The sequence below is a fragment of the Monodelphis domestica genome, chromosome 1, assembly GCF_027887165.1.
Source record: "Monodelphis domestica isolate mMonDom1 chromosome 1, mMonDom1.pri, whole genome shotgun sequence".
Classification (NCBI taxonomy): domain Eukaryota; kingdom Metazoa; phylum Chordata; class Mammalia; order Didelphimorphia; family Didelphidae; genus Monodelphis; species Monodelphis domestica.
In genome coordinates, this window is record NC_077227.1 from 148,428,654 (window position 1) to 148,456,582 (window position 27,929).

At 36.1% G+C, this 27,929-nt stretch overlaps 1 protein-coding gene across 4 annotated transcripts; it reads right to left on the reverse strand.

Annotated features, from left to right (window-relative positions):
- On the reverse strand, positions 1–27,541 carry BNIP2 (BCL2 interacting protein 2). Of its 4 annotated transcripts, none has more exons than XM_016428100.2 (11): positions 27,277–27,541; positions 12,703–12,809; positions 12,151–12,218; positions 10,387–10,563; positions 8,379–8,555; positions 6,914–7,016; positions 6,129–6,260; positions 5,237–5,323; positions 5,033–5,131; positions 4,211–4,246; positions 1–1,240 (listed from the first exon to the last, which is right to left on the reverse strand). In XM_016428100.2, exons 1-11 carry the CDS (start codon positions 27,481–27,483, stop codon positions 1,186–1,188), a joined length of 1,248 nt encoding a protein of 415 aa, XP_016283586.1. In that variant the 5' UTR covers positions 27,484–27,541; the 3' UTR covers positions 1–1,185. The 4 variants fall into 4 exon arrangements, with proteins under 4 accessions (XP_016283586.1, XP_007479569.1, XP_007479570.1 ...); XM_007479507.3 differs by having other exon boundaries at positions 1–1,237; positions 27,277–27,539; XM_007479508.3 differs by lacking the exon at positions 4,211–4,246 and having other exon boundaries at positions 27,277–27,539.
- Between the last annotated feature and the right edge of the window lie 388 nt (positions 27,542–27,929).

Genomic DNA, 27,929 nt, shown 5'->3' on the forward strand with positions numbered 1-27,929 from the left:
TTAATTGACAACAGCACAATTTAATGTTACTTAGATTTACAGTCCAAGCTATTATATTGTAAAACATGACTCAGCATGGGAAAAAAACAAACTTTCAGTTGACTAAGTAAAAAATCTAGTTCTTAAAAATGACATGATAAAGAAGTGAATAATTCTTTTTTTTTAAAGTGCCTACTTGATGGTATAGGTAAAAAAAAAAAGTAAGCTTTTGCTTTCTATGGAACAGAGTGACAGCATGCAACTTACCAAATTTTCTGCAGTGCTATCTAATACTCAGAGGTTCAGAAGAATGCTAACCAGGACAAGCAACTCCTTTTTACATTTGTGAACAATCCCAAGATGTGATAAGTTCTTATCTATGGCCAGAAGTTAAAAGGTTTTATATTTATACATATAAGCACTCCCACCAATTCCTAGTCCCTTCAATTATTCAGTTCACAAAATGGCTTTTTGACTTGTTTAAAAAGTGTACAATGCATTGTGTAGTTGCACTTTCATAATGAGAGGGGGGAGAAATGTACATCAAGTGGGAAAGCTTGTCATGGCAGTACTAATTATTCTACATGTATCCAATACATGAATATGAACAGTCTTCATGTATTTGTGATAACTGGTCTAACCAGCTTCCAATACATAAAAACATCTTAATTTTCTAAAGTAATAAGAAATGTGCTTATTAACCCCTTTAAAAAAACAAAAATCCCATCATGCATTTTACAAAATAATGACTTCAGAGTCATTTATATGGCCTTATTCACCTGCATCTTGTTCCATAATGCAGGTACACAATATTATAAAATATTGTTCAAAAAAATCATAAAAATATATATTATCTCTTTCCCTTACCATTTTACGCATATAAATATTTTACTGAAGAACATGCATCATTTAGATAAAACAAATGCAAAAATGCCGCATAAAAAAGTGTGGTTCTCTTACATTTAGCAATATAAAATACAAAACGATTATAATATAACATTAAAGTAGCTATTAAAGAGTTAAATTCAAAAGATTTGCAAACCAATACAGCAGTGAACAGTTCCTTCTACAAAAGTCCATTAAGGAAAATCAAGTCAATGTTGTAACAGGTACACAGAACTAAGGGCCAATAAATGCATTATAATGCAAAAGAGCATCACATCTTTTCATCTGCCCATTCTCAAGTCCTTTGTTTAGACTCCAACTTTACTGTTCACTCTTCTGTTCTTCTTGTTTCCCATTCAATTCCTGATCAACTCTGCTTAATGAAAAATGAAATACAAAATTAGTAGGGACAGATTATTAAACAAATTATTTCCCAAAGCAAATGCTTTAATATTAATATTTCAGATTGAGAACCACAATGAATATTTTAGTATATAGATTATACTGTTAAAAACAAAAATTTGCAAAGAAATAGATGCAGTTACAATACAAGTTGACCAAACAAAATTATTTCTCAAATCAAGAGAGTCCTTTAAAAGACAAGAGAAAACCAATTAAGAGGAGATGAAAGAAACAAGCTATCTTAAATCATCTGTCTGCTTAAAAAAAAAAAATAAAGCTATCTACTTTAAAAACAAAATGGCAAATCAGACTCTTGAAATGTAAAACCATGGCTTGCTCAAAGAATCCTGGATCACAGATGTGTAATTGGATGGGACCTCAGGGCTTAGTCTAACCCCTCCTTACAGGATCACAGATGGAGAGGAGGAAAGGACGTCAGAGGTTGTCTAGTTCAAACCACTCATTAATGAGGGAACCAGGGCCCAGAGTGATGTGCCTAAGGTCAGACATGTATGTAAAAGAGGAGAAATTGGAACCTAGTTCTTCTAATTCCAGATAAAACATTCTTTCCATTGTATGATGTTGCCTTCAAATAAATGATGAAAGCATAACGTGCCTGGCCTGCTGAATACAATTACAACAGGGCTAGGATTGGACGTCAGATCCTAGAACTCTTAAGTAAACCATATTACCTCCTAAAAAATCATAACCACATTTAGTAGGTAGCTTAAGAGTTAGCACTACTCTTAAATCAACAGAAAATTTTCTCCCTGGATCTATGATAGGACTACTTGCTGCTAAAAATACCTTATAACAATGTATGTTTATTATTTGTAAGGAAAAAATATAAATAATATTATTGTGCTACATTGATTTTGATCTAATGAGTTTTAATTTAGGAATAGGCTGGCTTTATTTTGCAGTGGGAATTACATATACTTAGAAGTGCAAGGCCTATCACCAAATCAGTCTATCATTAAACTATTTCCAGAAGCTACACAGTACATTTAACTAAATTATGGAATTTATAAATATCCTTTAGGTTATTAAAAAAAGCTTTAGATACACATACTTCAGTATTTAGAAAACTTATTTAGCATATCACTACTTTCCTAGGCATTTTTAATAATAATGATAATACTAATTGCTAACAATTAGATAGTTTCTACTATGTGCCATTCTGTGTTAATAAGCACGTTATAACTATCTCATTTGGTCCTCAGAACAACCCTGAGGCATGTGCTATTATTAACTATTTTACAGATGAGGAAACCAAGGCAGAAGTTAAATGATTTGCCTAGGGCCACACAGCTATTTGGTATTTCAATCTGCATTTGAACTCAGGTCTTTTTGACTCCAGGCTTGGCATTCTATCAATTCTGTCACCAGCATTTACTTAGAATTTCCAATACATTGATAGGTTTTCAGTGAATATATAGTTAAATCTTTAGTCTCTGCGATGCCAAGTTTTATATCATATCAATAGTCACTTAAACAAATGTGTTGTGCTGTGTGTTCATCAGCTTATATCTTAAAGAAATAATCCCATCTATATTTAAAAAAATCTTAGGCCAGTAGAAAGAAAAACATAGGCTTTTCTCTTCTGGTACTCAAATGATACCTCACTATGAAGTAAGGCATTAGCATTTCCAAGTACTGCTATAAATATTCTACATACTAATAATGAAGCCAAGGTCAGGAGTTTGAATTCTATGTGAAGAAAGATATCATTATATCTAAGCAATGGAACTGCATTCTTCTTGGACAGCTCTTTAAAAAAAAAAAAGGAAGAATCTTTGCAAGGGAATGATACTATGCAAAATGAGCTTATGCTAGTTGCTATTAACTAATAATTTAGCTAACAGAAAAAATATTAGCTATAAACTATATTTCATAAAAAAATACTCTTAAAGAACCAAAACAAGTTCATAATTAAGAATGTCCATGACAGAATTACAAACTGTTTAAAAGTAAATTATTTAGGACTTGCTCTCTGCATACCCATCAATCATTTTCAAAAGCCCGCACATACCAACTTGCTAATTGAAAATGGGTCTCACTAGGCCTTTAGGATAATTTATATTATATTTAGGATAATGTATATTTAATAATCAAATTTCAGACTGCCCCATCTGTGTTTTTTTTTAATGAAAATTTACCTACTACCTTATATTTGTGCCTTTTCTCTCCTAAGACAAAGACACTGACAGAAAGTTTCTATTATATTCAAAGCAGAATCAAACTTCAAGGAAAAGCAGGAGCTTCAAATGTTAAATGGTACAGTGGCTAAGCAGTGACTATTAAACTTAAAAGTAGTTTATCACATGTATGATTTACTTGACTGGTTAGCAGGCCATTTAATTTTAAGCATACAAGAGAATTTAACATATTGGTTAGCAAAGGAAAATATACATTGCAAATATAAATCACTAGCCCCAGGGGAAAATAATTTATAAAAATGTCTAATATATAATTTAGAGCTCTAAAATACAATATGGAAAATATTCTGATATTTGAGTTACTATACAGATAAGTTTTAGCTGTTTCAAAATAGTCAATCTCAATCCAAATGCTAATAATTTTTGAATAAGCAAGACAATAAGTAATTTACATATGAAAATGGCTCCTAAAGTATATAAAAGCCATGCTTTGATAATACAGGATGAGTCCTACGTTATTGATACACAAGGACTCTAAAATTACAATTTGATAATACAGGATGAGTCCTATGTTATTGATACACAAGGACTCTAAAATTACAATTTGGCACCATGAGCCAGCCTGTGCCTAGGGGTGGAAAAAAGATACCATGTTAAGTTTCTGGGGAATACTTATATTTACAAATGCTATATCCTTGTCTGCAAGCTAACCAATCAGGAAAGAGTTAGTGTGTGCAATGCAAATGGACTAGTCTAGATGCAACCCAGTCAAGGTGTGCATATACCTTTTTTGTTTCTTTTTTAACTTTTCTTCTTCATACCTTGGTAGGGAAAAGTTACTTCAGTAAATATATACAAGTTAAGAGGACCAACAAAACTGAGAACAAAAAGGAAAACTATAAAAATAAATGTGATATAAAAAAGCTTGCAGACAAAATTTAAGAGCTCTGAAATATGGATGTCAAAAGCATAAGTTCTTTAGTAGCTATATACTACGTTAGTTTTACAAACATCAAAACTAATTGCAAAATGCAACATATTTTAAATAATACTCATAATAAAAAGGTTCCACAAAAATGTTGTTACTAGAAATATGATATAATATTGTCTGCTTTCCTCATGTCATAAGTCTTCTGCCATAGGTCTTCACAAAAAGTTGATAACTTAATTTAACCATTTTAGATTTCCCTAATAAAGCCTGGAAATTGCTCAAAATGCCTTGGTTCTTCAACAGTAATTTGCCAGAGAACAAGCATCAAAATGCTATGACAGCAATGAAAGGAGAGAACAGAGAAATATATTATCTAGCATGTCAAATACAAGGTTTGGAAGATAGGGAAATACTAACCAATAGGGAGAGGCCCTTTTCCTGTTTAAGCAGCTATTGGTAGAATATAGCTCCTCTTCTTCTACCATCCTTTCCTTTCCTTCCTAAACAGGGCCACCCAAGGGGTTTTCCCCTTCTCCCCAATTTTTGTTGGAATATTGTCACACCAGACAGACTCAGAAAAAGGGGGCCAATAGTCTGGGCAACAGCAAAGAGGCTGAGGAAGCAACATTCACTCTCCATTGTATGAAGGTATTAAAAAGTCAAGATAAAAACATACTGTTTTATGCATTCTGGTATGCCAACATATTCCATGGGGACAAGTTCTGCTAGTTCTGCCAGGTTAAAGACGTATTTAATTTTTTGGCTGAATTTTGAGCTACAAAAGAACAAAAACATATTTTAAATTATTTATTGATTGTGGCCATTTGGGTTAACAAAACATTGACAACAAGGGTAAACAAAGTGATTTCTATAACATTACCTAATAAAAGGCCTCGTGATTGCTAGAAGTGTTCGGATAAACCAAGAAGGGTGAACTATTATCAAAGACTTTAGGTTTTTCCGTAACCTGAAAAAAAAACCATTAATTCTAAAATGTGTATCAATATACAAAAATATCAGTAAACTACTGCATAATGAAACCTTAAAACATTTCAATTTGGGGAAATTTCCCTTTCTCAAAATTATTTAAATGTGTTTCTTTCAAAGTCAAGCAAAATGTATTACAGATTTGAAACTGAATCCCAGTACTTTGCTCATTAAATACCTGTTTGATATTAGGCAAGTCACTTAACCTCAGAGATGACTTAGACTTCTCATCAATAAAATGAATGCATAGGTCTAGATGACCTCTTAATATCCCTTCCATCTTTATACCTAATCCTAAGACTTCTTACAAGTTTAACAAATAAAATAAACATAAAGGGATTTTAAGTAATATCTAATATAGACCTGTTTCATTAGAGTGTAGCATGTATTGATCATATATACTCTCTTTACCATCCTTAAGGCCATGTCAATCATAAAGAAGATATTTAACCTTTTAAGTCCTACCTCCTACAATACACCCAAATTTGGGGGAATCTGAGAGAAATGTTACAAATGGGAAAAATGAAGGAATTAAAATATGAAAAATAAAGGAATTCATTTATATGAGCAAAAGTGATAGATGCTATAAGTAGATCTATTTCCCTCATTACATGCAATAATTTGACATTTTTCAACTATATTACGTTGTGAATTATCAATAAGAGAACCTTGCTAAGTGATTAATAATTTCTTTTGAAGAAACATATTTAATTCCCTTCTGAGATTAAAAGGCAAATATAACTTAGTAAGATGCTATTCAGAGTATCTCTGAAGCTTTAAATTACCTTCTATCAATCTGCTGATAACATTTCCTGAGCCATCCCAGACTTGGCATTTTTCTCCGTGTTGTAGCACCATTTAAATAAACTATCATGTAGTTCTCTGCTACTAATAGCTCCAAAGTGCCAATAACATATCTGCCAAAATAAAGTAAGGAAAAAACTTTTTTTTAAATCTCTTTTCCAATTTATTAAAGAAGGAACCAATACCACTGTGATGTCAAGGAGAGGAGTTCTATAGTGAGGAGGGCTGAGCTTTAATAACCAGGAAGCTGAAGAAGAGAAGAGAGCAGCAGTAAAGCCAGCCTGAGGCCGGGGAGGGCAGTATGTACTTATGTACCTATGCAGGTACAACTTTGGGACAAGTTGTGGAGAGAGGCAGTGGTGGCCAGATCTGGCAGGATCTACAAAATATAGGTTCCAGGTTCCAAACACAGCATTGGAGGGAGGATGAGGAAAAGGGACAAGGAAACCTAGAAGTGAGTGAGTTGCAAGAGGCCCTTTGGGAGACTGCTGCCAAAGGGGATGTTGTTTTTAAGGGAGTTCTGTTTGAGGGGAGGCTGTTTTGGAGAAAATGGGTATCAGCCCCACTGGACCCAGAAGTCACAAACAGAACAGCCCAGTAGAGAGACTTGAGACATGGGACATGAAGGAAGGACAGTTCTGGTTCCCCTAGTGAGAGCCTCAAAGAGGTGGAAAATTGGGAAGGTATACTTTTTATATTTACCACATTCCTTAACTGGTCTTGGAAATGAAGACTGAACTCTAATTACCATCCACATATTACTTACTTAAACAGATTGTCCATTAAATAGCGATAATTAGGTTGACCACTTTCAGGCATAAAGCAGACAGCAAATACTACAATTGCATTTAATCCATCTCCATAATAACCTAAAATTTAAAAAACAAAAAAACAGACACTAACATTCCATCCTTCAGCAAAAAAAACAGACACTAACATTCCATTCTTCAGAAACACCAGATAGGCTTTTCATTTTTCTCTTCAAAACGTATACAGTACTAATTAAGACAAAAACAAAAATACCCTCCTTTATTACCAAAGGAGTCTTAGAATAAAACTTTAAAAATCTTCTATGAAAACAATATGGGGAAACAAAAGCCCTCTACTGTTGAGTTTATACATGAGTGGACATTAGTTTGAAAGTTCCAAGTTCTTTTCCATAGTTTATCAAAATTGTACAACTTTTTCAGCCAGCCTAGCCTTACTTGAACACACAGCAGAACAGACTAGCTAGGGGTAGGCAGGAACAAGTTTTAATGAACTCAAAAGCAAGGACATTTTTAGTATAATAAAAGTACAATGTGAAGGACATATTAAAAGTAGAAAAAACAAAAATATATGCTTATATTTTTTAAAAGAAATATTTTGATAAAAACACAGTGAATGAATCTGATGGTTTATGAAACATCCCTCACACCCAATATCTTCTGCCTCTACAAAGAAAAAATAAAAGGTAAATGTTTCCTGGCCCCTTTTCTCTTTCTCTCATGAGATTTCCTAAGGAAAAGAGAAATAATGGTCTAAAAATACACATGTTTAATTGCATATCAAAATCAGAACAAATTCTTTGTATCAGTCAGTTAATATGTGTTTATAAGAGGCTACTGTATGTCAGCTATTGTACTAAAGTGTTGGGAATACAAGGAGATGTGAAAGAAAAGCCTCTGCCCTATAGAAATTCAGTCTAATGATGTTTTAGAGTTGGAATTCAGATAATTATCTAATAATTTAGTGTTTCACATCTTCTTTATAATAACCCTGTAGCATAAATGTGTAAGTATTATGCCCACTTAATACAAAGAAAAAGGCTCAGAGAAGTTAAATGATTACAGTCAATGAAGGAGGATTCAAATATGCATATTTGAAATGCAAGTCTAAAAAGCTTAACTATTATTATTTTTTCCTCTTAGAATAAAAGCCATTACCTTCTTGTCTTAGAATCTATACTAGGTATAGGTTCCAAGGCAGAAGCTAGGAAGTGTCTTGAGGCCAAATTTGAACCCAGCCATCTAGCTGTCCCCAAAATAATACATTCAAAAAAATAAAAGTAAGAAAAAGAAATCTCACTAAACACATCTTGAGTTTAGTGTGAGGGTTGCTATATTCTTTTCTCTATAATAACTGAGAAAGTCTTATTATTCTTTTGAGATCATATAACTACTAAAAGACTTTCTATAACATTTGAATTTCTAATATAGCTAAAATTTTTGATAACTTTTACTAATCCTTACCACCATGACTGATAACTTTTTTATAGGGTTCAATTGCCTTCATGTCAACCCTGTGATCCTGTTCTCCAATTCTGAACATACGCCAGCGTCGTCCATCTTCCTTTTCCTCTGCTGCCGTATATTCAGTAATTGATCCTTTCCTAATTACTTCAGTAGTTTTGGGTTTTGGAAGATCATCTGTCAAAGTAAATTAATTGATAATATAACTTTTTGTTTTTGCAATAATAACAATTAACTTAATAGGTTAACCACTTTACTATCTATTTGGATTAGTTGGGCAAATTTTTTGCAATACAATCTGAAGAACCTTAAGTTTAATTCAATTCCAGAACATGCTCATTTTTTTTTAATGTTGAAAGGTCCTTTTTAAAAATCTGAATTCATATTTCTCTTAGAGGTCAATACTTCATAAGTGTTTTTTTTATCATAATATGTAGCCTCTATACAGAGTAAAATGCATACATATTAAAGCTTAGTTAAGAATAGAGAAATTATCATGCCCATCAAAATTTTATTATAGTATTGGTTCTATATTAGGTTTTAGTCACAGAAGAAAAATGTTCAATCATCTATGACAATTCCTGTAGGTTATGGAAAATGACTGATATTTATTTTCCTTTTTTTAAGACTATGCAAATTATTCCCCAAATGTTGATCCAGCAGATAAAAAGTGGTTAACTAAGTCAATGATTATTTCTCATTTGATTACAGTTTTATGGGGAAGCAGCAATGAACACATTAATGATATTCTGAAATATACATGCAAATAAATCTTTTAAAAATTAACTTAACCAGAGCATAAGCACCAATCATTCAATAAAATTTGTTTCCAGATTACTTTTTGGTTGATTTTTAAAATAAGATGATTAAAAAACCTTTAGTATCATAGTCCTTATCAAAAAATTGAAAGGATTGGGTAGAAAGGAGAAACCTACTGCGTGTTAGTTGTCTGTTTCCAAGACAAAGTTGTTAACGGAAAATATCCTTCCAGGAAATCAATGCAGCAGCATTAAAGGAAGAAAAGACAAAACAAATAGGCAGAAACCTGTTTCAGCATCTTTGTAAAACACTGCAAATGGGAATACTTCCTGAACCAAATAGTGAGTATGAAAATAAGCAGGTTCAAGACCACACCAATTTAAATGAATTTTAGTTAGTATATGACAAATGTTTTTTTCTCTCTACCATAATTACCCTACACAATAGATCTCTTTCTCTCTTACTTACACACACACACACACACACACACACACACACACACACATACACACACACACACACTCTTTTTGTATGAAAATGTTGCTGATTGTAGTTAACTAGAGGAAAGAGTCTCATCAAAATAATGCATAGCACATTTCTTTAGCTATATGAAATTCAATATAAGATTCCAAGGATCAAGAAGAGTACTGTTAGGTTGTTTCCCCTATGGCAATAATCTAACAAGAATGTCTCTTTCAAGGCTGTCCAATTTTGTTATCAACACAAAAGAATTAAGAATCTAATAGCCTGATTCAGAGTGCTGAAATTTTGGCAACTTTATAGTGGTTACACTAAAGCATGCAAACTTTAAGCCTCTTAGTTGACTAACCTGTTAAGACAAACCAAAGGGGGTAAAAACAAAAAACAAAAAACATTCTAACACAATTTTTTAAAAAAGGCAAGTATTATATTCTGAAGTATAAAAATGAACAGTCATGAGAAAACAGGAAATCACAATATTCTGAAAGTAAAAATGAAGTAATCTAGTTTATTTATAATAAAATTTCTAATGTATAATTACTTCATGCCGCCAAATTAGACTTTCTATTTTTATACAGAGTAAGTCAAAAGTGTTTTTGGTAAATCATTTGGTAAATACAGATACAAAGATGTATATATTCAAGGGAAAGAATAACTTTAAAATATATCTAATAAAAAAAGATACGAGAAATCTATGTGGTATGTATATTTACCCTTCAACTTCCTTAATTACTTCATTTATGCATAAGTTGCAAAAGATAATATTTACCTTCCCATTCAAATTCATTACTGTTTTCAGATGGTGTATCTAACCCATCCAAATCAATCTCTCCACTTTCATCCAAATCATCTGATAATATGGAACCATCACTCCGATCCAGTGTTAAGCTAATATCTGGAGCCATTAATTTTTTTCTTACTTTATTTCCATTTACTTCTAGTGGGTCTACAAAAATGAAATTGCAAAATACATTAATGTTAGCTTGCATGGTCATAATAAACTGAGAAAAAATGAGTTCATACTTCATGGCTTCATTAAAAAAACTTATTGAAGGCTATATCAAACTAAAGTGTTAAATATTTTCATTAGTTTTTATAGAATGTTAATTTAAAGTGAACTTTTAGATCTTAACATAATTCCTTAGTACTATTAAGACAAGCCAGTAAGGCTTTTGTTTTGAGCTCCCATCCCATCCCCCCAACTCCAGCACATGTTTCTGCTCATTGAAACACTTTCATATTTTAAAAATGTATTTACTAACTAAACTGTAGCTAAGAAAAGCAAAATAAACAAGAAAATAAATAGATGCACAGATTCTGCTCTCTTTCCTATTTTGGAAAAATCTAACATTTGTTTATCTCCAGTATTATGGCACCTCTACCATTCTCCATAATCTTATTTATTCCTTTTACCTATTCTGTGCTAATACTTTCACATATTATCCACTGCTACTACCCACTCAGCAATCTCTCCTATTTTGGTATACACTCATTCTTTATTACCCAATCAAAATCTAGTTGTTCTCCTGGAACACTTTTGACCAAAGTCTATTTGAGCCTTTTACCTCTAAATACCCATTTCTTAAGTCTCCTCTAAAAAACTTCTCCCATAATCAGTCCCTCTTTAAATCTCTCCATATCTACTGACTCTTTCCAAGTATTTTCAGGTTCCACCTCTCCACCTTAAAAATGAACCCTTGGGTAGCTCAGTGGTTGAGAACCAGGCCTAGAGACGGGAGGTCCTAAGTTCAAATCTGACCTCAGACACTTCACAGCTATGTGACCCTGGGCAAGTCACTTGACCCCCATTGCCTAACCCTTACCACTCCTTCTGCCTTGGAATCAATACTCAGTATTGGCTCCAAGACAGAAGGTAAGAACTTAACTTATGTGTATGCGTTTTACTCTGTATAGAGGCTACATATAATGATAAAAAACACTTATGAAGTATTGACCTCTAAGAGAGGAAAAAACTGATATTAAAATAAAATGGATTAGTCAAAGGGAAAAATTACTTGACCTTGCCAAGCCTTCAAGTCAGTGTTTTCCCCCAATCCTCCCCTCCCCCTTCCATAGCCCAAGGCCTAGTAAAAAATTATATTCATTGCCTCTGCTTCTTTCTTAACTGAAATTTGGCTGCTCTGTTCAATGCAGTAATGATTTCTTAACTACTAAATCCCATGGCCTTTTCTCATTCTACATTGAACTGGCCTAACAACTAACTATTCCCTGAACTTTGTATACTAGATGACAACAATGGTATCTCATCTCTTTCCATCTTCAGTAACCCTTAGCTTCTTCACTCAGCTCAGGTGTCACAAGTTCCATTAGAGACAAGTTCCTCATCTAACGTATGCTCTATGGTACTCTTCTGCCTAAAACCAACCCTTAAGTATTGATTCTAAGAGAGGTAAGGGGATTAAAAAAAAAAAGTATAACTAATGCTTCTTGGCTTGAACTGATGATAGCCTTCCCTTAGGGAAAACAAGGTGTGTAGGTAATTTCATATAAATCCCTAGAATGAGATCCTTACCTGGCTGGTGATCTGGTCCTGCTACAGTTAATATATCTGCTTCAATGCTGTCATCTTCTGGTAAGGGTCTGGAAGGCATAGATATTATAATTATACCTTCCTTAATCTCAAGGGTACATGTAAAGTAGCTTATTGAAATAAAAATGATTCTTAGATTGAGTTATATTATAAATTTAGCCAATAAGGTATGAGCTCCAGTCCTGGTTTACCTTAAGCATGTAATTTCTCAGGGCTCATTTCCTCATCCATAAAATAGACAGATAGTAATACTTAAAACATCTACCAAAGGACTGTTGTAAGATTAAATAATGCATGTAGAAGTACACTGCAAACTATGAAATACTAAAACCTTGTTTTTGCCATTTTTAAAACTAAATATAGATAGCAGATGTAAGCAATTATTAAAATCAATTAAATTGTCTCCTAAAAAATTACAATGCCTACTTGAAAACTCTAGGTAAATTTAACATTTATTAATAAGATAATCTGCAAACCAAAAGTTATGCTATAATTATTAAATTTTTCCTTTTTATCTCTTGAAGCTTTGCTTACATTGGAAAGTCTTCATCTTGCCATTCTTCCTTAAGTTCCACACCTTCCATCCTTAGCTTGGCCTCAATGTCAACTACAGATTCCTGGTAATCCAGAGAACCACTGACCTATGATACAGTAAGACAAAAATTATAGTTAGGGCAATCAACTAGTTCATTTCTTCTCTATTCTCCCATTCTGTCTGAAAAAAAGTTGTACCTACTTAAAAAGAAGTTTTTTAGAATGCAAGTTATGTCACCACTTGAAACAGGTGAAGACCTATCAAGACATGTTCAAAGTCATAAAGCAAACTACTCAAGAGAAGATTCATATTAACCAACTCTAGCCTACAAAAGTAACCCTTGGACTTCCATGATGTCTTCTGCTGGGTTCTTTTTGAATAGTCCTAGGCAGGTTTCTCTTCCTCTTTCCACTCCAAAACACAGACTACACCCAAGGTTCTGCCCTTAAGACATCTCTTGAGCTCTAGACTTTAATCCAATAAACATTTATCTGTGCCCTAAGAATACAAAGACAAAAAAACTAGTCATTGTCTTCAAGGAATTTCCATTTTATGAGCTTCTACTCTTTAGGTGTATTATTATACTGTATGTATAATCTTTAGGTGGATTCCCTTATATACCTCCTATTTCCTCATGCCTACCTGCTGACCTTCTTTATCTGGATGTCCTGTTAATAAGTTGAACTCAGCATTTCCTATTTCTCTCCAAAACTTACCTACTTCTTTAAATTCCCTATTTCAGCAACCCAGACTTAAAATTGACTTTTTTCCTAGTTCAATACCTTGTGGTCCAGTTTCCAAATCTTGAACGTCCTCTAAAATATTTTTTTTATCTGTCCCCTAACTCAGGGCTCTTGAAGACAGCCACCTATTAACTACTTTTCCTTGACGGAAATCATTTTTTCAATTCCAATCTGTTTTCTTCTCTGATTATAAATTTCTTCCAGGCAAGGTCTGTTGATTTAGCTTTGTATCCTCAGACCCAAGTGGAAAGCCCTATTCACAGAAGACACACTGTAAAGCTGTGTCTCACCCCTGCTCCCCACACACACCTTGGGTGTTCCCATAGGGCTGCTGGGCAGAGGAGCAGGTGATGTGAAAAAATGTCATCAGACATGGTTGAGAGGGGGAGGGGAGCAGCTCAGCCTGAGTTCCTCTGCCTTAATGGTAATAAATTCTGGGATCGGAAGAGCAGCCATCTGCCCACAGAGAGTGCTCTGTGTACCATCTTTGGCCCCTGTGTCAGAGGTTTGCCATTATTGTTGTATACCCATCATTTATTTCTTCAAGTGGAAGTTTTTTTGTTTATTTTGTAGTTGTTAAAACAAGTGAAGGGGACAAAAGTAAAAAAGTAACATTTTTGCTATGTCATTACAAGTTTTCAGATAAAAAAAATGACTAGTTAGCCAAGATTAGCCAATTTTAGTCAGAGCTTTATATTTGGAAATATTAGCATCTAAAAAAAATGTCAGAACAGGAAGCTAATAAGGAATAGTATAAGCACAGCCACTTTGATGGAAGTTAAAGTGCCACTTACTCGCAAATTTACTATTGCCACTACTATATTTTTCTTTAAAAATAATTACAAATTAATTATAACTGATAATTTTAAATTAAAGATTAGAAGGAAAGTAGAGTGCAAGGGGCTAGGTGGCTTAGCAGATGGAGCACCAGGCCTGGAATGAGGAAGACCTAAGTTCAAATCTGGCCTCAGACAGTTCCTAATTCTGTGTCCCCAGGTAAGTCACTTAATTACATTTGCTTACCCCTTGTTTTTCTTTTTTAGTTATTACTAGGACAGAAAGTAAGAATTTTTAAAAAGGAAAACACAGAAAGCTTGGGGAAAAAAATTCTACAAATAACTCTGATAAAAGCTTCATTTCTCAAATATATAGAGAACTAAGTCAAATTTATGAAAATATAACCCATTTTCTAATTATATGGTCAAAGGATATGAACAGGCAATTTTCAGATAAAGAAATCAAAGCTATTGTCATGAAAAATGCTCTAAATTATTTTTTCCTTACTTTTTAAAAAATCACCCTCAATGGGAGAAATGCAAATAAAAACTACTCTGAAATACTACTTTACACCCATCAGATTGGCCAATATGACAGAAAAGGAAAATGAGAAATGTTGGCAAGAATGAGGGAAAAATTGGAACACTGATGCACTATTGGTGGAATTGTGAACTGATCCAACCAGTGTGGAAAGCAATTTCGAACTATGGAACTATAAAAACTGTACATACTCGGGGGCAGCTAGGTAGGAGCTCAGTGGATTGATAGCCAGGCTCAGAGATGGGAGGTACTGTGTTCAAATGTGACCTCAGATACTTCCTAGCTGTGTGACCCTGGGCAAGTCAGTTAACCCCCATTGCCTAGTCCTTACCATTCTTCTGCCTTGGAACCAATATACAGCATTTATTCCAAGATGGAAGGTAAAGGTTTAAAAAAAAAACTACAAAAAGCTCCCCCCCAAAACGGCACATACTTTTTGATCCAGCAATTCCATTACTAGGTCTGTATCTCAAAGAGATTTTTTTTTTAAATGTGGGAGGGAGGGGAAGGATCTATTTGTACAAAAATAAAGTAGTTCTTTTTGTGGTAGCAAAGAATTGGAAATTGATGAGATGTCCGTCAACTGGGGATGGCCAAACCATATATAATTATATTGGAATACCATTGTGTTATGAAGAAATGATGAGTAGAATAATTTCAGAAAATCTTGGAAAGACTTACATGAACTGATGCAAAGTGAAAGGAACAGAACTAGAAGAACACTCTACACAGTAACACTTCCGCTACAGTTTTTGGCTTATCTTTCTAGACTTATTTCATACTTTTTCTTTACAACAATTATGTTTTGAACAAACTTGTTTTCCAAACACAGACTTGAATCATCCTTTTGTGTTTGTTTGTAGGTTGCCTTGTCCCAATGGGCCCCTCTGCCATCTTCCCATTTGAAATACACATTGTTCTACCAGGTAACTCTTGGAATACTTGCAAGGCTCTGCTACAGGGCCATAATTTTGAAAAACTTTTTCCAAATCGTCTCCACTTCCATGTTTTCTCTTGCCCCAAAATTCTTATACACATTTTTGAGGGAGCTAGCATGCAGCAGTCAAGAAAACCCAAGGTTGAAGCCTAGCATTTATGTTGTATGATGGTAGGTGAGAGAAGGGTTTTACAAGAAAATACCATGGAATGCTGAGGAACAGAAAAGAATCTGGAAGCAGGGGGTTCTGGGAGTTCAAGGGGATTGCTCTGGGAAATGGGGGGGGGGGGGCGGGAAAGGTTGGGCTCTTGGACTCTGAGGAAAGAGTCAGTTCCAAGACCCCTACACCAGGACTTGGAAGTAAAACCATTCCTGTGAGGATTTTCAAAGTCAGAGATTGCTGAGACCTGCAAATTGTTCCTGTCACTCTGAGAAAAGCAAAACCTGTGTGGGACCTGATCCATCTTGAAGCCTAACCTCTCCTCTTTGGAAACTGTTACCTAGAGACTTATCTCTCTGTGGATTTAGCCTAGGATTAGCCAGCATAAAAGGAAAATACCAGACAGAGAGGGTTTTCAGGCTAGCCTAAACCGAGGGCTGAAGGCGCTTGACTTTGGAAGACCATTTCACTAGTTAGGGAAACCTCTTAACCCTCTTTCCTGACCCCATCTCTGTTATACTTCATTTAAATAAATAGCCCTATAACAGGAACAGTTGGGTCAATTATACTGTGGAATAAGATAGAAGTCAGTCATTTGGTTCATATCCTGGAGAGAGAGTCTTTACTTTGCTGGGTTGAACAAAACCTCCCAGTCACCCAGGTAGCACTCTCTCAGGGGAGAACACCTTAAATAGGCTAGGTCAAGCAAAACTCCTAGCCAACCATCTATACTATCTCCTAAGGTGTTTATCTCCCTTTGTCACATTTTGCTGTGCTATCCCCTTTAAAAGTTTGTGCTGAGGAATACTATTGTGCTAAAAGGAATAATAAAGTGGAGAAGTTCCATGGAGACTGAAACAACCTCCAGGAAGTGATGCAGAGCGAGAGGAGCAGAACCAGGAGAACATTGTACACAGAGACTAATACACTGTGGTATAATCGAACGTAATGGACTTCTCCATTAGTGGCGGTGTAATGTCCCTGAACAACTTGCAGGGATCCAGGAGAAAAAAACACCATTCATAAGCAAAGGATAAACTATGGGAGTGGAAACACCGAGAAAAAGCAACTGCCTGAATACAGAGGTTGAGGGGACATGACAGAGGATAGACTCTAAATGAACACTCTAATGCAAATACTATCAACAAAGCAATGGGTTCAAATCAAGAAAACATCTAATGCCCAGTGGACTTCTAAAGCCTCAAAAATAGGTATTGAAAAAGAAAGCAGCATAAATTAGTGTTCTGGGGCACAGATAAGAAAAAGAATGGCCAGATAAGTAGGGGTAGAGAATAGTCTCAAGATAGGAGCAGAGAATAACCAATAAAATAAAGTCAACAGTGTCAGAACTTCAGAGATAAAGTAGAATGTGGACTGAGATAAAATACTGGATTCAACAATTACGTGATAGTAGTTAATGTGGAAGAGAGCAATTTTATTAGAATGGTGAGGGTCAGAAGTCAGACTACAAGAGGCTAGCATGTAGGAAAAGAGTAAAGTGGAAGCAAAGAATACACAGCTTTTTTTTTCCCTCAGCTTCAAGAGAGAAAAAGATATAGGATATGATAGCCTGAAAGGAATCATGAAAGGTTTTTTTTTTTTAAGAAAGGGGAAAACCTGGGGATGGTGAGGGAAAGAGAAAGCAGTAGAGAAGAACAGACTGATGGTTGAAGTATGAGAGGAAATGATAAGATTCTATATGATAGCAAAGCAATAAATATTTAATTGAGTACCTCCTGTTCAGAACAAGGTACTCCAAACTAGAGGAAAATGTTTATAAGACATAGTTCTTTCTCCATCCATGTGCTTTTATAGTCTATCAAGGGAATAAAACTGTACAAAACAGCTCCGATAAAATCTTTGCATCAAGTACCTTTGAAAAAATTATTTGTTATATGGGATGGCTTTCTGAGAGGGAAAAGGTAGATATGCAGGGGAAATTTGGGTGTTATAAAAAAATTAAAGATGTCAATATTTTTTAAAAATTTATTTCATAAGGGGTCTAATATTCAAGATATTTGGAAATTAATACAAATATACAACAAATCAATATTAATTAAATGCTTACTATGTATCTGGCACTGTGCTAAGTGTTAGGGATATAAAAGGAGGCAAAAAGACAGTGCTTGCTCTCCAGAGACTCACAATTAGGAGATAGCATGCAAAAAATATATACAAAGCAAGTTTTATAGGGAATAAATAGGAAATAATTAAGAAATAATTAACAAAGGAAAGGCACTGGAATTAAGAAGGATTGGGAAAGGCTTTCTGTAAAAGTTGAAATTTAATTGTGACTTAAAGGAAGTCAATAGGCAGAGTGGAGGAGGGAGCACATTCCATGCATGGAGGACAGCCAGAGAAAATGCTCAGAACAGAAATGGGAGAGTCTTGTTTGTAGAACAACTAGGAGGCCAGTGTCACTGGATAGAAGAGTATGTGGACTGCCTGGAGCATAAGGTAAAAATGACTGGAAAAGGTAGGAGGCCTATGTTATGAAGAATTTTGAATGCTGGAACAGAGGATTTTCTATTTGATCCTGGAGGCAATAGGGAACCACTGGAGTTTACTGAGTAGGGGTTATGACATGGTCAGATCAGGGCTTTGAGAAAATCACTTTGGTGGCCAAACAAAGGATGGATTTGGAATAAGACTTTAAGCAGCAGACCTATGAGAAAGCTATTACAATAATTGAGATATGAGGGGAAGAGGGTCTTTCTCATAGTGATGGCAGTATCAGGAGTAGAGAAGGAGCTATTTTCAAGAGATGCTACAAAAGGGGAAATTGATAAGCCTTGGTAACAGATTAGGTATGGAAAAATGAGAGTGTGAAGTAGAGGATGACTCAAAGGTTATGAGACAGAAAGATTGTTGTATTGCCCTCTACAGTAAGAGTAGGTATGGGTGGGAGGATTTGTGGAAAGATATCGAGTTGTTTTGAACATGTTTAGTTTAAAAATCTAAGATATCTAACAGGCTCTTTAAGACTAGAAGTCAGCAGACAAATTGGGGAAGGGTAGGAAGATTTGAGAGGTTTTATTTTAATTTTATAGAGAGGTTAATTAAACTCATGAGAGTTGCTGAAATTACTAAGAATTACATGACAGAGAAGAGGGTCCAGGACTGAGGAACATCTAAAGTTAGAAGGCACAATCTTTAAAGAGCATCCAACAAAAACACAGTAGTAGATAGGCAGAAGAACCATGACAGTGTTGCCCAAAAAATCTACCAAGAAGAATACCAAGAAGTAAAACAGGTAAAGGAGAATGAAGACTAAGAAAAGGGCATTACATATGGCAAACATGAAATCACTGGTAACTTTGGAGACAGATGTTCCAGTAAAATAATAAGGTTTGAGTCATGGCTGTAAGATTTAAGAGAGTGGAAGGAGAAAAAGTGGAGGCACCTACTGTAGACCTTTTTAAAGAGTCTAGTTTCAAAGGGCAAAAAAGATTTAGGATGATTTTTAGTGGGGAATGGACCGCCTTCCATTTTATGTATACCAATTACAGCTAAAGCTTTGCCCAGGGGGCAGTCAGATTCTGATTGTCACCCACAGGTGGGCCACAGACCTCCCCCCACTCAAGTGTAAGTGTGGTATATATGCTTCTGGTGATTAAATCTAAATGGGATGGGAGAGTTAATCCCATATTCACACAGAATAGGACAGTATGGGATTGTTTGACTAGGTTTGTGGAGGGGAGAAGTTGGTGGTGGTGAGGGTTATAGCTTTGGCAAAGGCTTATCGTATCGTGTCGTGTCATATCATGTCATGTCATGTCATGTCATATCAGACAGAAATGAAGGAGCAAATAGTAGCAGAAGGCAACTAAGCAATAGGATATGAAGAATAGGAGAAAAGAGGGAGCTCAAGGGACCAAGAGCAATTTTGAAATAAGTGGTCAAAACATATGAAGGAATTGTTCTCAAAAGAATTGTAAACTATCAACAAGCATGTGAAAGACTATTCCAAATAAGTAACAGATGCAATCAACACAACAGTGAAGTTTCACTTTATATAGCAAAGTGGCAAAGATGATTAAAGAATAGAAATGATCACTCTTAGAATGGCAATATAAAGATAGGCAAATTGACACCATTGATAGAGCTTTGTTTGATGAATTGTTAGGGAAATTTAGATTTATGCTAAATAAGTGACTTAAAGAACTACCTCTTACCACCTATCTTAAGGTCAAAAGGCAGAAAGGTCTTAAAGGAATCAAAATATTCATAGCCCTTTTTATCATAAGGGAAAAATAAAGTGAATGCCAATGGTTGGGTATTAGCTAAACAAATTGTGGTACATAATATAACAATGATATATTTCTATGCCAAAAGAAATTGTAAATATAAAGAATTCAAAGAAAGGAAGATTAATATGAACTGATAAAATGTGAAGTAAGCAGAATATGGAAAACAAATTTCAAAAAAACAATTTAAATTGTTTATTGTAATTGAAAAATAAAGTGAAACTGAATGCTGTGAATTTAGAATGACCAGGACTGGCCCCAGAGAGCTGAGAAAATGGTGTACCTTTCTGGAATATAACTATCACAGTCCATGTTTTTTTTTGGTTGGCATTGGGAAACTTGTTTTCAAAATGTATTACATGAGAAGAAGACTTACTGGGCAAAGGGGGGATATATTTGGAAATGAATATGATTTTAAAAGAAAAAAGGGATCACTAAAAATAACTAGAATACATACTGTACTCACTGTATTAGGATATAACAACAGTAACATGGTGGATACTAGAGGTCATTACTGACCAGGAGGATCAAGAAAAGCTTTCAGAAGGAAATGGCACATGAAAGAAGCTTTCAATAACACACAGAAATTTAAATGACCAAAAGGATATTCCAAGGACAGGGCTTTAAATAGTCTGAGCAAAAGTGTGAGAGGTAAGTATTAAAACAGTTTGGATGGATCATAACCTACAAGAAGGGGTGGCACCAAACTAAATATAACATGAAGTCAGACCAATTCAGAGTACTGTTTGATATGATAATACTAAAGCTAGTATTCATAGTGTTTTAAGGTTTACAAAGTGCTTTAGAAAAGTTATTTCATTTTATTCTCATAATAATCCTGAGATTATCATGTAGATACTATTATTATCTTTATTTCACCAATTAAGAAATTGAGGCAGACAGGTTAAGTGACTTGCTCAGGGTCACACCAGTGGTATCTGAGGCAGGGTTTGAATTCAGCCAAGTCCTTAAACAACATATTTACGTATTATTCCTCAATCAACACATGCTTTTTTCTTTTCTTTCTTAAAAAGCAAACACAATAACCCCTTACCATCTGTTTTAGAATCAATACTGTGCATTGGTTCCAAAGTAGAAGAGCAGAAAGAGTTAGGCAACGGCGGTTAAGTGACTTGCCCAGGGTCATAAGGCTAGGAAGTACCTGAGGTCATATTTGAACTTAGGACTTCCCATCTCTGGGCCTGGTTTGCACCTACTGAGCCACCCAGCTGTCTCCCCCTCCCCCTTTCTTAAATCCTTACCTTCTGATTTCTAAGGCAAAATGCAAAGCTTAGGCAATTAAGTGACTTGCCCAGGGTCACCAAGCTAGGAAGTGTCTGAGGTTACAGCTGAACCCAGACCCTGCTGACTCCAGGCCTGGTCCTCTATCTACTGTGCTTAATGCTTACTCTTATACTGTGCCCCAGATGTAGAAAGACAAATCGAACTGTCTCTGCTCTAAGAGTTTATGTTCCATATAGATGATCAGGAAAAACTTCATTTAAGAGTCAAGAGTCTGAACTGAGCTTTGAAGGAAACTAGAAATTCTTATAAGGCAAAGGTAAAGAGGAAGTACATTCAGGAATAGCTAGGTCAGTATGGCTGCACAGTACAGTGTGGTACAGTGCATCAAGAGAAATAATGTATAGTAAAAGTCAGGAAAGGTAACTTGGAGGAACATTATAAAGGGCTTAAAATGGCAAACAGAAGATTTTTGGCAATTGTGTGGAGGATGGATAAAAGGGAAGAGAGTTGAGAAAGGGAGATCATTTAGGAGACTACAATAAAAGAGTCAAGGGTACTTGAACCAAGGTGGGGTAGCTGAAAGTAAAGGCAACAGATTAAAGATACTGGGGAGAAATTATGACCATTCTTAAGAGCTCCCTCTTCTCCCCTCCTTAAATTCAAGTCATTCAAATGTCTTTTCCCACTATCTTCTTCACTAGTGTCTAAAATGAAGAAGTGGCCCTTCTATTTGCCAAGGCTAACCCTTTTACATGCACTCATGATCTTAGTCCATGCTCTCCATTTGACTGCTGCTCTATCATCCTCACATTCACTAATGTTCAATCTTTCCCCATTTGCTGTCTGTCTTCCCACTGCCTAAAAACACTTCCATATTATCCCCATATAAAGATTCATTTGGTAACATCCACCTTGGCTAGCTATCTTCCTATCTTTTACTTAAGTGGTAAATCTGGCCCCCCCTCACCCCCAGTTCTCATCATCTGTGACCTCTGCAGATGCTGACATGTCAATCATCCTCCTGTCTACATTTCCACAGCACTACTCCAACCTAGTTCTCCTTTCTCTTGGACCATTCCTTCTGGGTCTTGGTAGCTGAATTTTTACAGATGATACTAACCAGGAGTGTTCCTCAGGATTTTGTCCTGAGTCCTCTTTTCTTCCCTTATACCATTTCCCTTGGTGATCTCATCAGAACCCAGAGTTTCCATTAAAATCTCTATGATTTTAATCTGATGATTAATCTGATGATCTGATAATCTGATGATTCTCAAATCTATGTATACAGCCCTAACCTCTCTAATTTCCAGTCTCACATCTACAAATACCTATTATACATATGCAACTCACAGAGGATGTCCTATAAACATCTTAAATCCATTATGTCCCAAACTAAACTTGTTATCTTACCCTCAAACCTATCCCCTTCTAAACTTCCCTACTACTACTGAGGATACCACTAACTTCCCAGTCATTCAAGGCCGGAAAATCTTCAACTCCTCAATTTCTCTTACCCTTCCCAACCCTCCAACAACATAGTCTATTAGTGTACTCCTCTAACACTAATACAACCCTGGTCCAAGTCCTATCTCCTCCTACTTAGAATACTGCAATACCCTTCTAGTTAGTCTCCACGACTCATAGTCCTTCATCAGTCCACTCTACGAAGCTTCAAAAATTAACTTTTTAAAATGTGTATCTGGATCATGTCAAATATAACCTTCCCCAGTCCCTATTCAACAGCTCTAGGATGAAATACGAAATCCTGTTTAGCATTCAGATCCCTTCACAACTTGGGATCCTCCTACTTTCCAACCTTTAAAATGCCTCACTCCTCATTTTCTGACCCAGTGGCATTGTACCACTGCCATTTCTCAGACATTCTCCCCATATATTGACTCAGACATTTTCATTGGCTGTCCTTAATGCCTGAATACTCTGTGCCCACACGTGTCAAATTCCCCCAACTCCAGACTAAAATTGCATCCTGAGAAATCTTTCTTGAACCTCTTAATGCTTGTGCCTTCCTTATACTGATCCTCTATCACTGATTTATCTTATTTGTACATAGTCTTCACATTATCTCCCCCATTAAAATGAGTTTGCATTCTCTTATAAGAGTCTGCAGTCTGCCTTTCAACCTCATTATTCGGCTGAAATTGCTCCCCAATGAGGTGTTCCCAACAAACTCTTAACTGTCAGCTCTAAAGGCAATCATTGGACACCAGTTTCAAATTTTGCTTTCTTCTTGAGTCTTCTCTGTTATGTGATACTGCTCTCTTGGTTTTCCTCCTACCTATAATTGCTCCTTCTCAGTCTCCTTTGCTGGATATTTTTATTTAGGTAAAGGTGTCTCAAGCCTCTCCACCACCAGTCCATTAAGCTACCGAAGTTTTCTTCCAAAATGCAGGGTGACCATGTCACCTTTTACTCAGTAAACTCGAGTAGGTCCTTATTACTTACAGAATCAAATATAAAATCCTGTTTGCCTTTTAAAGTCAACTGGCCTCTTCCTATACCAGTCTTTTTATACTTTATTCCCTTTCAAAGTACTCTACAATCTAATAATGCTGCCCTTAATGTCTTTTTGCTGACTATCTCCCATACTTACTTCACTTTCTGGCTTGTCTCAGGTCACCACCATCTCCCAAGAGGCCTTTTCTAGTCCTCCTCAAAGCTAATGCTTTTCCTTGAGAAGACTACCTCCAATTTCTCTGAACATAGGCAATATGCACATAATTCTTTGCTTGCAAATATCCACTATTAGAATTTGAGCTCCTCAAGGATAGATACTGCAGCGTTTTGAATTAAAATCTAAATTAATTGGGTGCCAGGGAAAATCTCAAATAATAAAATACTCAAATCAGCTGGAAATTATGGTGATTTTAGTTAATATAGAGAGAAGGAATTAAGGGGAGGCGAGAGGGAGAGGAAAGAGTTCATTTAAAACTGCTCTGGCTCAGACTGAGCCAGGCAGGAGTTAAAGGCCTTGGCCAAAGGGACCTCACTGAGTCCAAGGGAAAAGGAAGTCAGTCTTATCACTCACCAGGAGTCTCAAGGAAGCTGTCTGAGTGAGCTCCTCCAAGCTGAGTTCCAGGATCGAACTGGTGCCCAGCTGCTCACAGGAAGTGATCAGCCAGATCCACCTCTCCGGGGAAAGTTTGAGAGATGAAAAAATCCCAAATAAATAGACCTTTCACCCTTGTGTCTCCACCTCTAAATTTTCACATCTACCAATCACATCAAAGGCTTTCTCCAGGATTGCCCATAATTTTAGTTCTCATCTTCTTTGATTAGTTTATATCTTTTGAGCTACTTCACACTTCTTTGTTAAGTTCACCTTTTGTTAGTTTCTTGACCTTTTTGTGATTAATTTAACCTTTATAGTTACTTAACACCTTTTTGTATTAAGGTCTAAAAATAGACTTAGCTTAAAGTTCTAGCTTCACTATAAGGTGAAAACTAAGTACCTTCATTGTTCAATTAGGAGATTTCAACTTTATCTTCTCCTAAAGTATGTCTAAGAAGGGTGGAGTAGCGTAAAGTACTACTAAGACATTCCTGATTCTATTAAGAGTGTCTTCATTGTTACAATCAGGAGATAGCTAAATCAAATCTTCTAAAGTAAGGTCTGAGTAGGGTGGAGTAGTTTTTGAAATTCACAGAAAACAGTACTTAGCACATGGCTTAATAAATGCTGATTGACTTGAGAGGTAGAATCAAGACTTTTCAAATGATTTTGATATGTAGGGTGAAGGAGGAAGAATCTGGGGTTAACTCACTTCTATAATTTAACTTTAGTTTTGAACTACATTTTAACTGCTATGGGTTAGCACCATTAGCAAAACTGACAAAAGTTCTGCTCAAGTTGAACATCCATTCTTACCAAGGTCTAGTCTAGACTAAGCTTTGATAATAGTATTGTATATTTAAATGAATGACAAGTAGGCAGACAAGATATGTTCAGACAGGAGTTTTGTTATTTTTTTTAATATTTTCAGATTTCCCCACCTTAAATCACACAATTTTGTTAACATTATAGGACATATTAAATTAGCTCCCAAATTGTTATCATCTATTTACCAATAACAAATCTTAAACACTGGCCTGATACGATGCCCGTTATATAATTGGGCAGAGTCCAAAGATTTGAAAAGGAAATTACGTGGCCTCTGATCAGAAACTTTAAAGTGAAACACATCAACTATTGGAAATATACAAATTTTCTAATGCAATAAAAATTTAAGAAAAATATATAACATCTGAGATATAATGGTACTTAAAACCCTTACTGCTGGTATACATTTTAAGAAATGTTAACTTTAGCAAATACTTTTTTAAAAATTACTTTCTGCCTTAGAATGGATAACAAATATAGATTCCTAAGCAGAAAAGGTAATGGCTATACAACTGGGGTTAAGTGACTTGGTTAGGAAGTGTCTACAGTCAAATTTCAACCCAGGAACTCCCACCTCCAGAGAGGGCTCTCTATCCACTAAGCCACCTAACTGCCCCTATTACTTTTCCAAGACTTGGTCCTACAATTGTAAATGTAAATATTCTGAATGTAAGATAAAATGCTAACTCTGTATATTGACAATTTCAAAATATATGTGCTAGTATAAGAAAAATTGTAGGCTTACTTTCATTATAGGCCAAGAAATGATAATTACTATAATAAAGAAGTAAAGGTCTAGTTTAAGCTCTGCATCTGTAAAACTGAGTTACCAGAATTTTCTGGGAGTTGAAACTTTATTAAGTTGGGGAGAGAAGGAATAAAGAACTTTATATGCCAGGCATTGAAATAATTACTTTTTACAGATAACTCATTAGACTCTCCCAACAACCCTTGGTAGGTGCTTATTATTATTATCCCCATATTACAGTCTAAGAAATTGAAGCCAACAACAACAGTTAACTTGCCTGGGATCATACCGTGTTAGTAAATGTCTGAAACCAATTCTGGACTCAGGCCTTTCTGATTCCAGATCCATTTCCATCCACTGTGACACTAGCTGCCTCAAAGGGCTGGGGGGAATGGGATGTCAGATTTAAAATACACACTCAGCACTGCAGGGTAGCTTCAGTTGTAATTCTATAATTAACGCCCTAAAACTTAATCTTCTTACAAGAATTAAGATTCTGACAGAAAAAAAAAGAAGGGAACAGAAAAGGTGATTAGGCGTCTAAGACTTCTGGGACAGATGGGTCTTTACTTGAGTTAAGTAAATATAAATTGACTTAAAGAATAAGTTTTTGTAAACGTCTGTTTCTAAAGCCCTTCCTCAAATAACAACTTTACTCATTTTGGGAATGTGAGCCATTATTTTTGCCGCAAATTTTCCATAAGCTTATGGATATTACAAAGGTGGCAGGTATGTAAACTCCTAGAAAGGGGATGTTTTCATTTTTCGTTTATCACCACGTGTATCTCAGGTTGATTGGGCAATAAGTTAGTCAAACAGGAATATAAACAACTCTTCAGCAGCTTTCCCCTAGGGGTACAAGACTCCTAAGAGGTTTGGTAAATTACTTGGGGAAGCAAAGCCATCCAGTTAACCAAAAAAGCAACGTAGCCCATCTAGATACAGCACCAAGACCCGGGATTCCCGATGGGCGGGTTAGAAACGACGTGCTCCACCCTCAGCAGCTGCCCCCGCCCCCACCCCCACCTAGCGGCAAACGAGTAGAAACAGATTAAGAACAACCTACAAGAAAGTCCGTTGTAATTAGCAGATCCTTTAAGCTCAAAAAGCAGAGAAATAATTCCGAGCCGGCTCCGCCTGCCCATCCCCCCTTTTAGGGGCTGTCGAAGTGGGCAACTCCCAGGCCCGGCCCAGTTCGAGGCTACCGGTGTGAGCAGCTCCTCCCCTCCCCGCTGGTCCCAGAGCCTGCCGATCTGCCCCGGCCCAGTCCACACTTACCCGGGAGGAAGCCTCCGCCCCCTCGTCCTCTTCGCCCCTCCAGGCCGGCGAAGTCGGGCAGACCTGCCCGGAGCTAAGCCCTGCTCGGGGGTCCACCAGACCCCCTTGGTCGGCGGCGGAGACCCCAGCCAGGTCCCCCAGCCGCTGCTGCAGCGGCAAAAACGCTGACCTGGAAGTAGATTGGAGCCTCAGAGGAAGTGACAACATTGCACCACTTCCCTCGCTTGGGGCGACTCAAACTAGGCGGTGGCTCCCAGCTTGAAGGAAGGAAGGAAGGAAGGAAGGGAGAGGAAACTCCACCTCTGCCGGTTCTTCCCAGCGTTGCGCACGCGCGGTTTACCACGAAGTGCGACTTTCTTATCCCATCGCCCGCCCGCGTACTGGTTAGGTTGCGCTCGCGCTGTGGTCGTATTGTAGAGAGGCTGCTTCACACTGAATGTTGGAACGTTACTGGTTGACCAACTTTCCCCAAAATTTCCCATTCTTGTATACTTGGACCCAGACTACTTGAATCCCTTAAAAAAAAAAAAAATCAGTTCAGTTCCTTTTTTTTTTCAGGATTTTGGTTAATATGACATTTGAGGAATCGGTTCCATTGCTGTACACAGATCTTTTTATATAGTACTGAAATTGCAACTACTGATATATAGGTA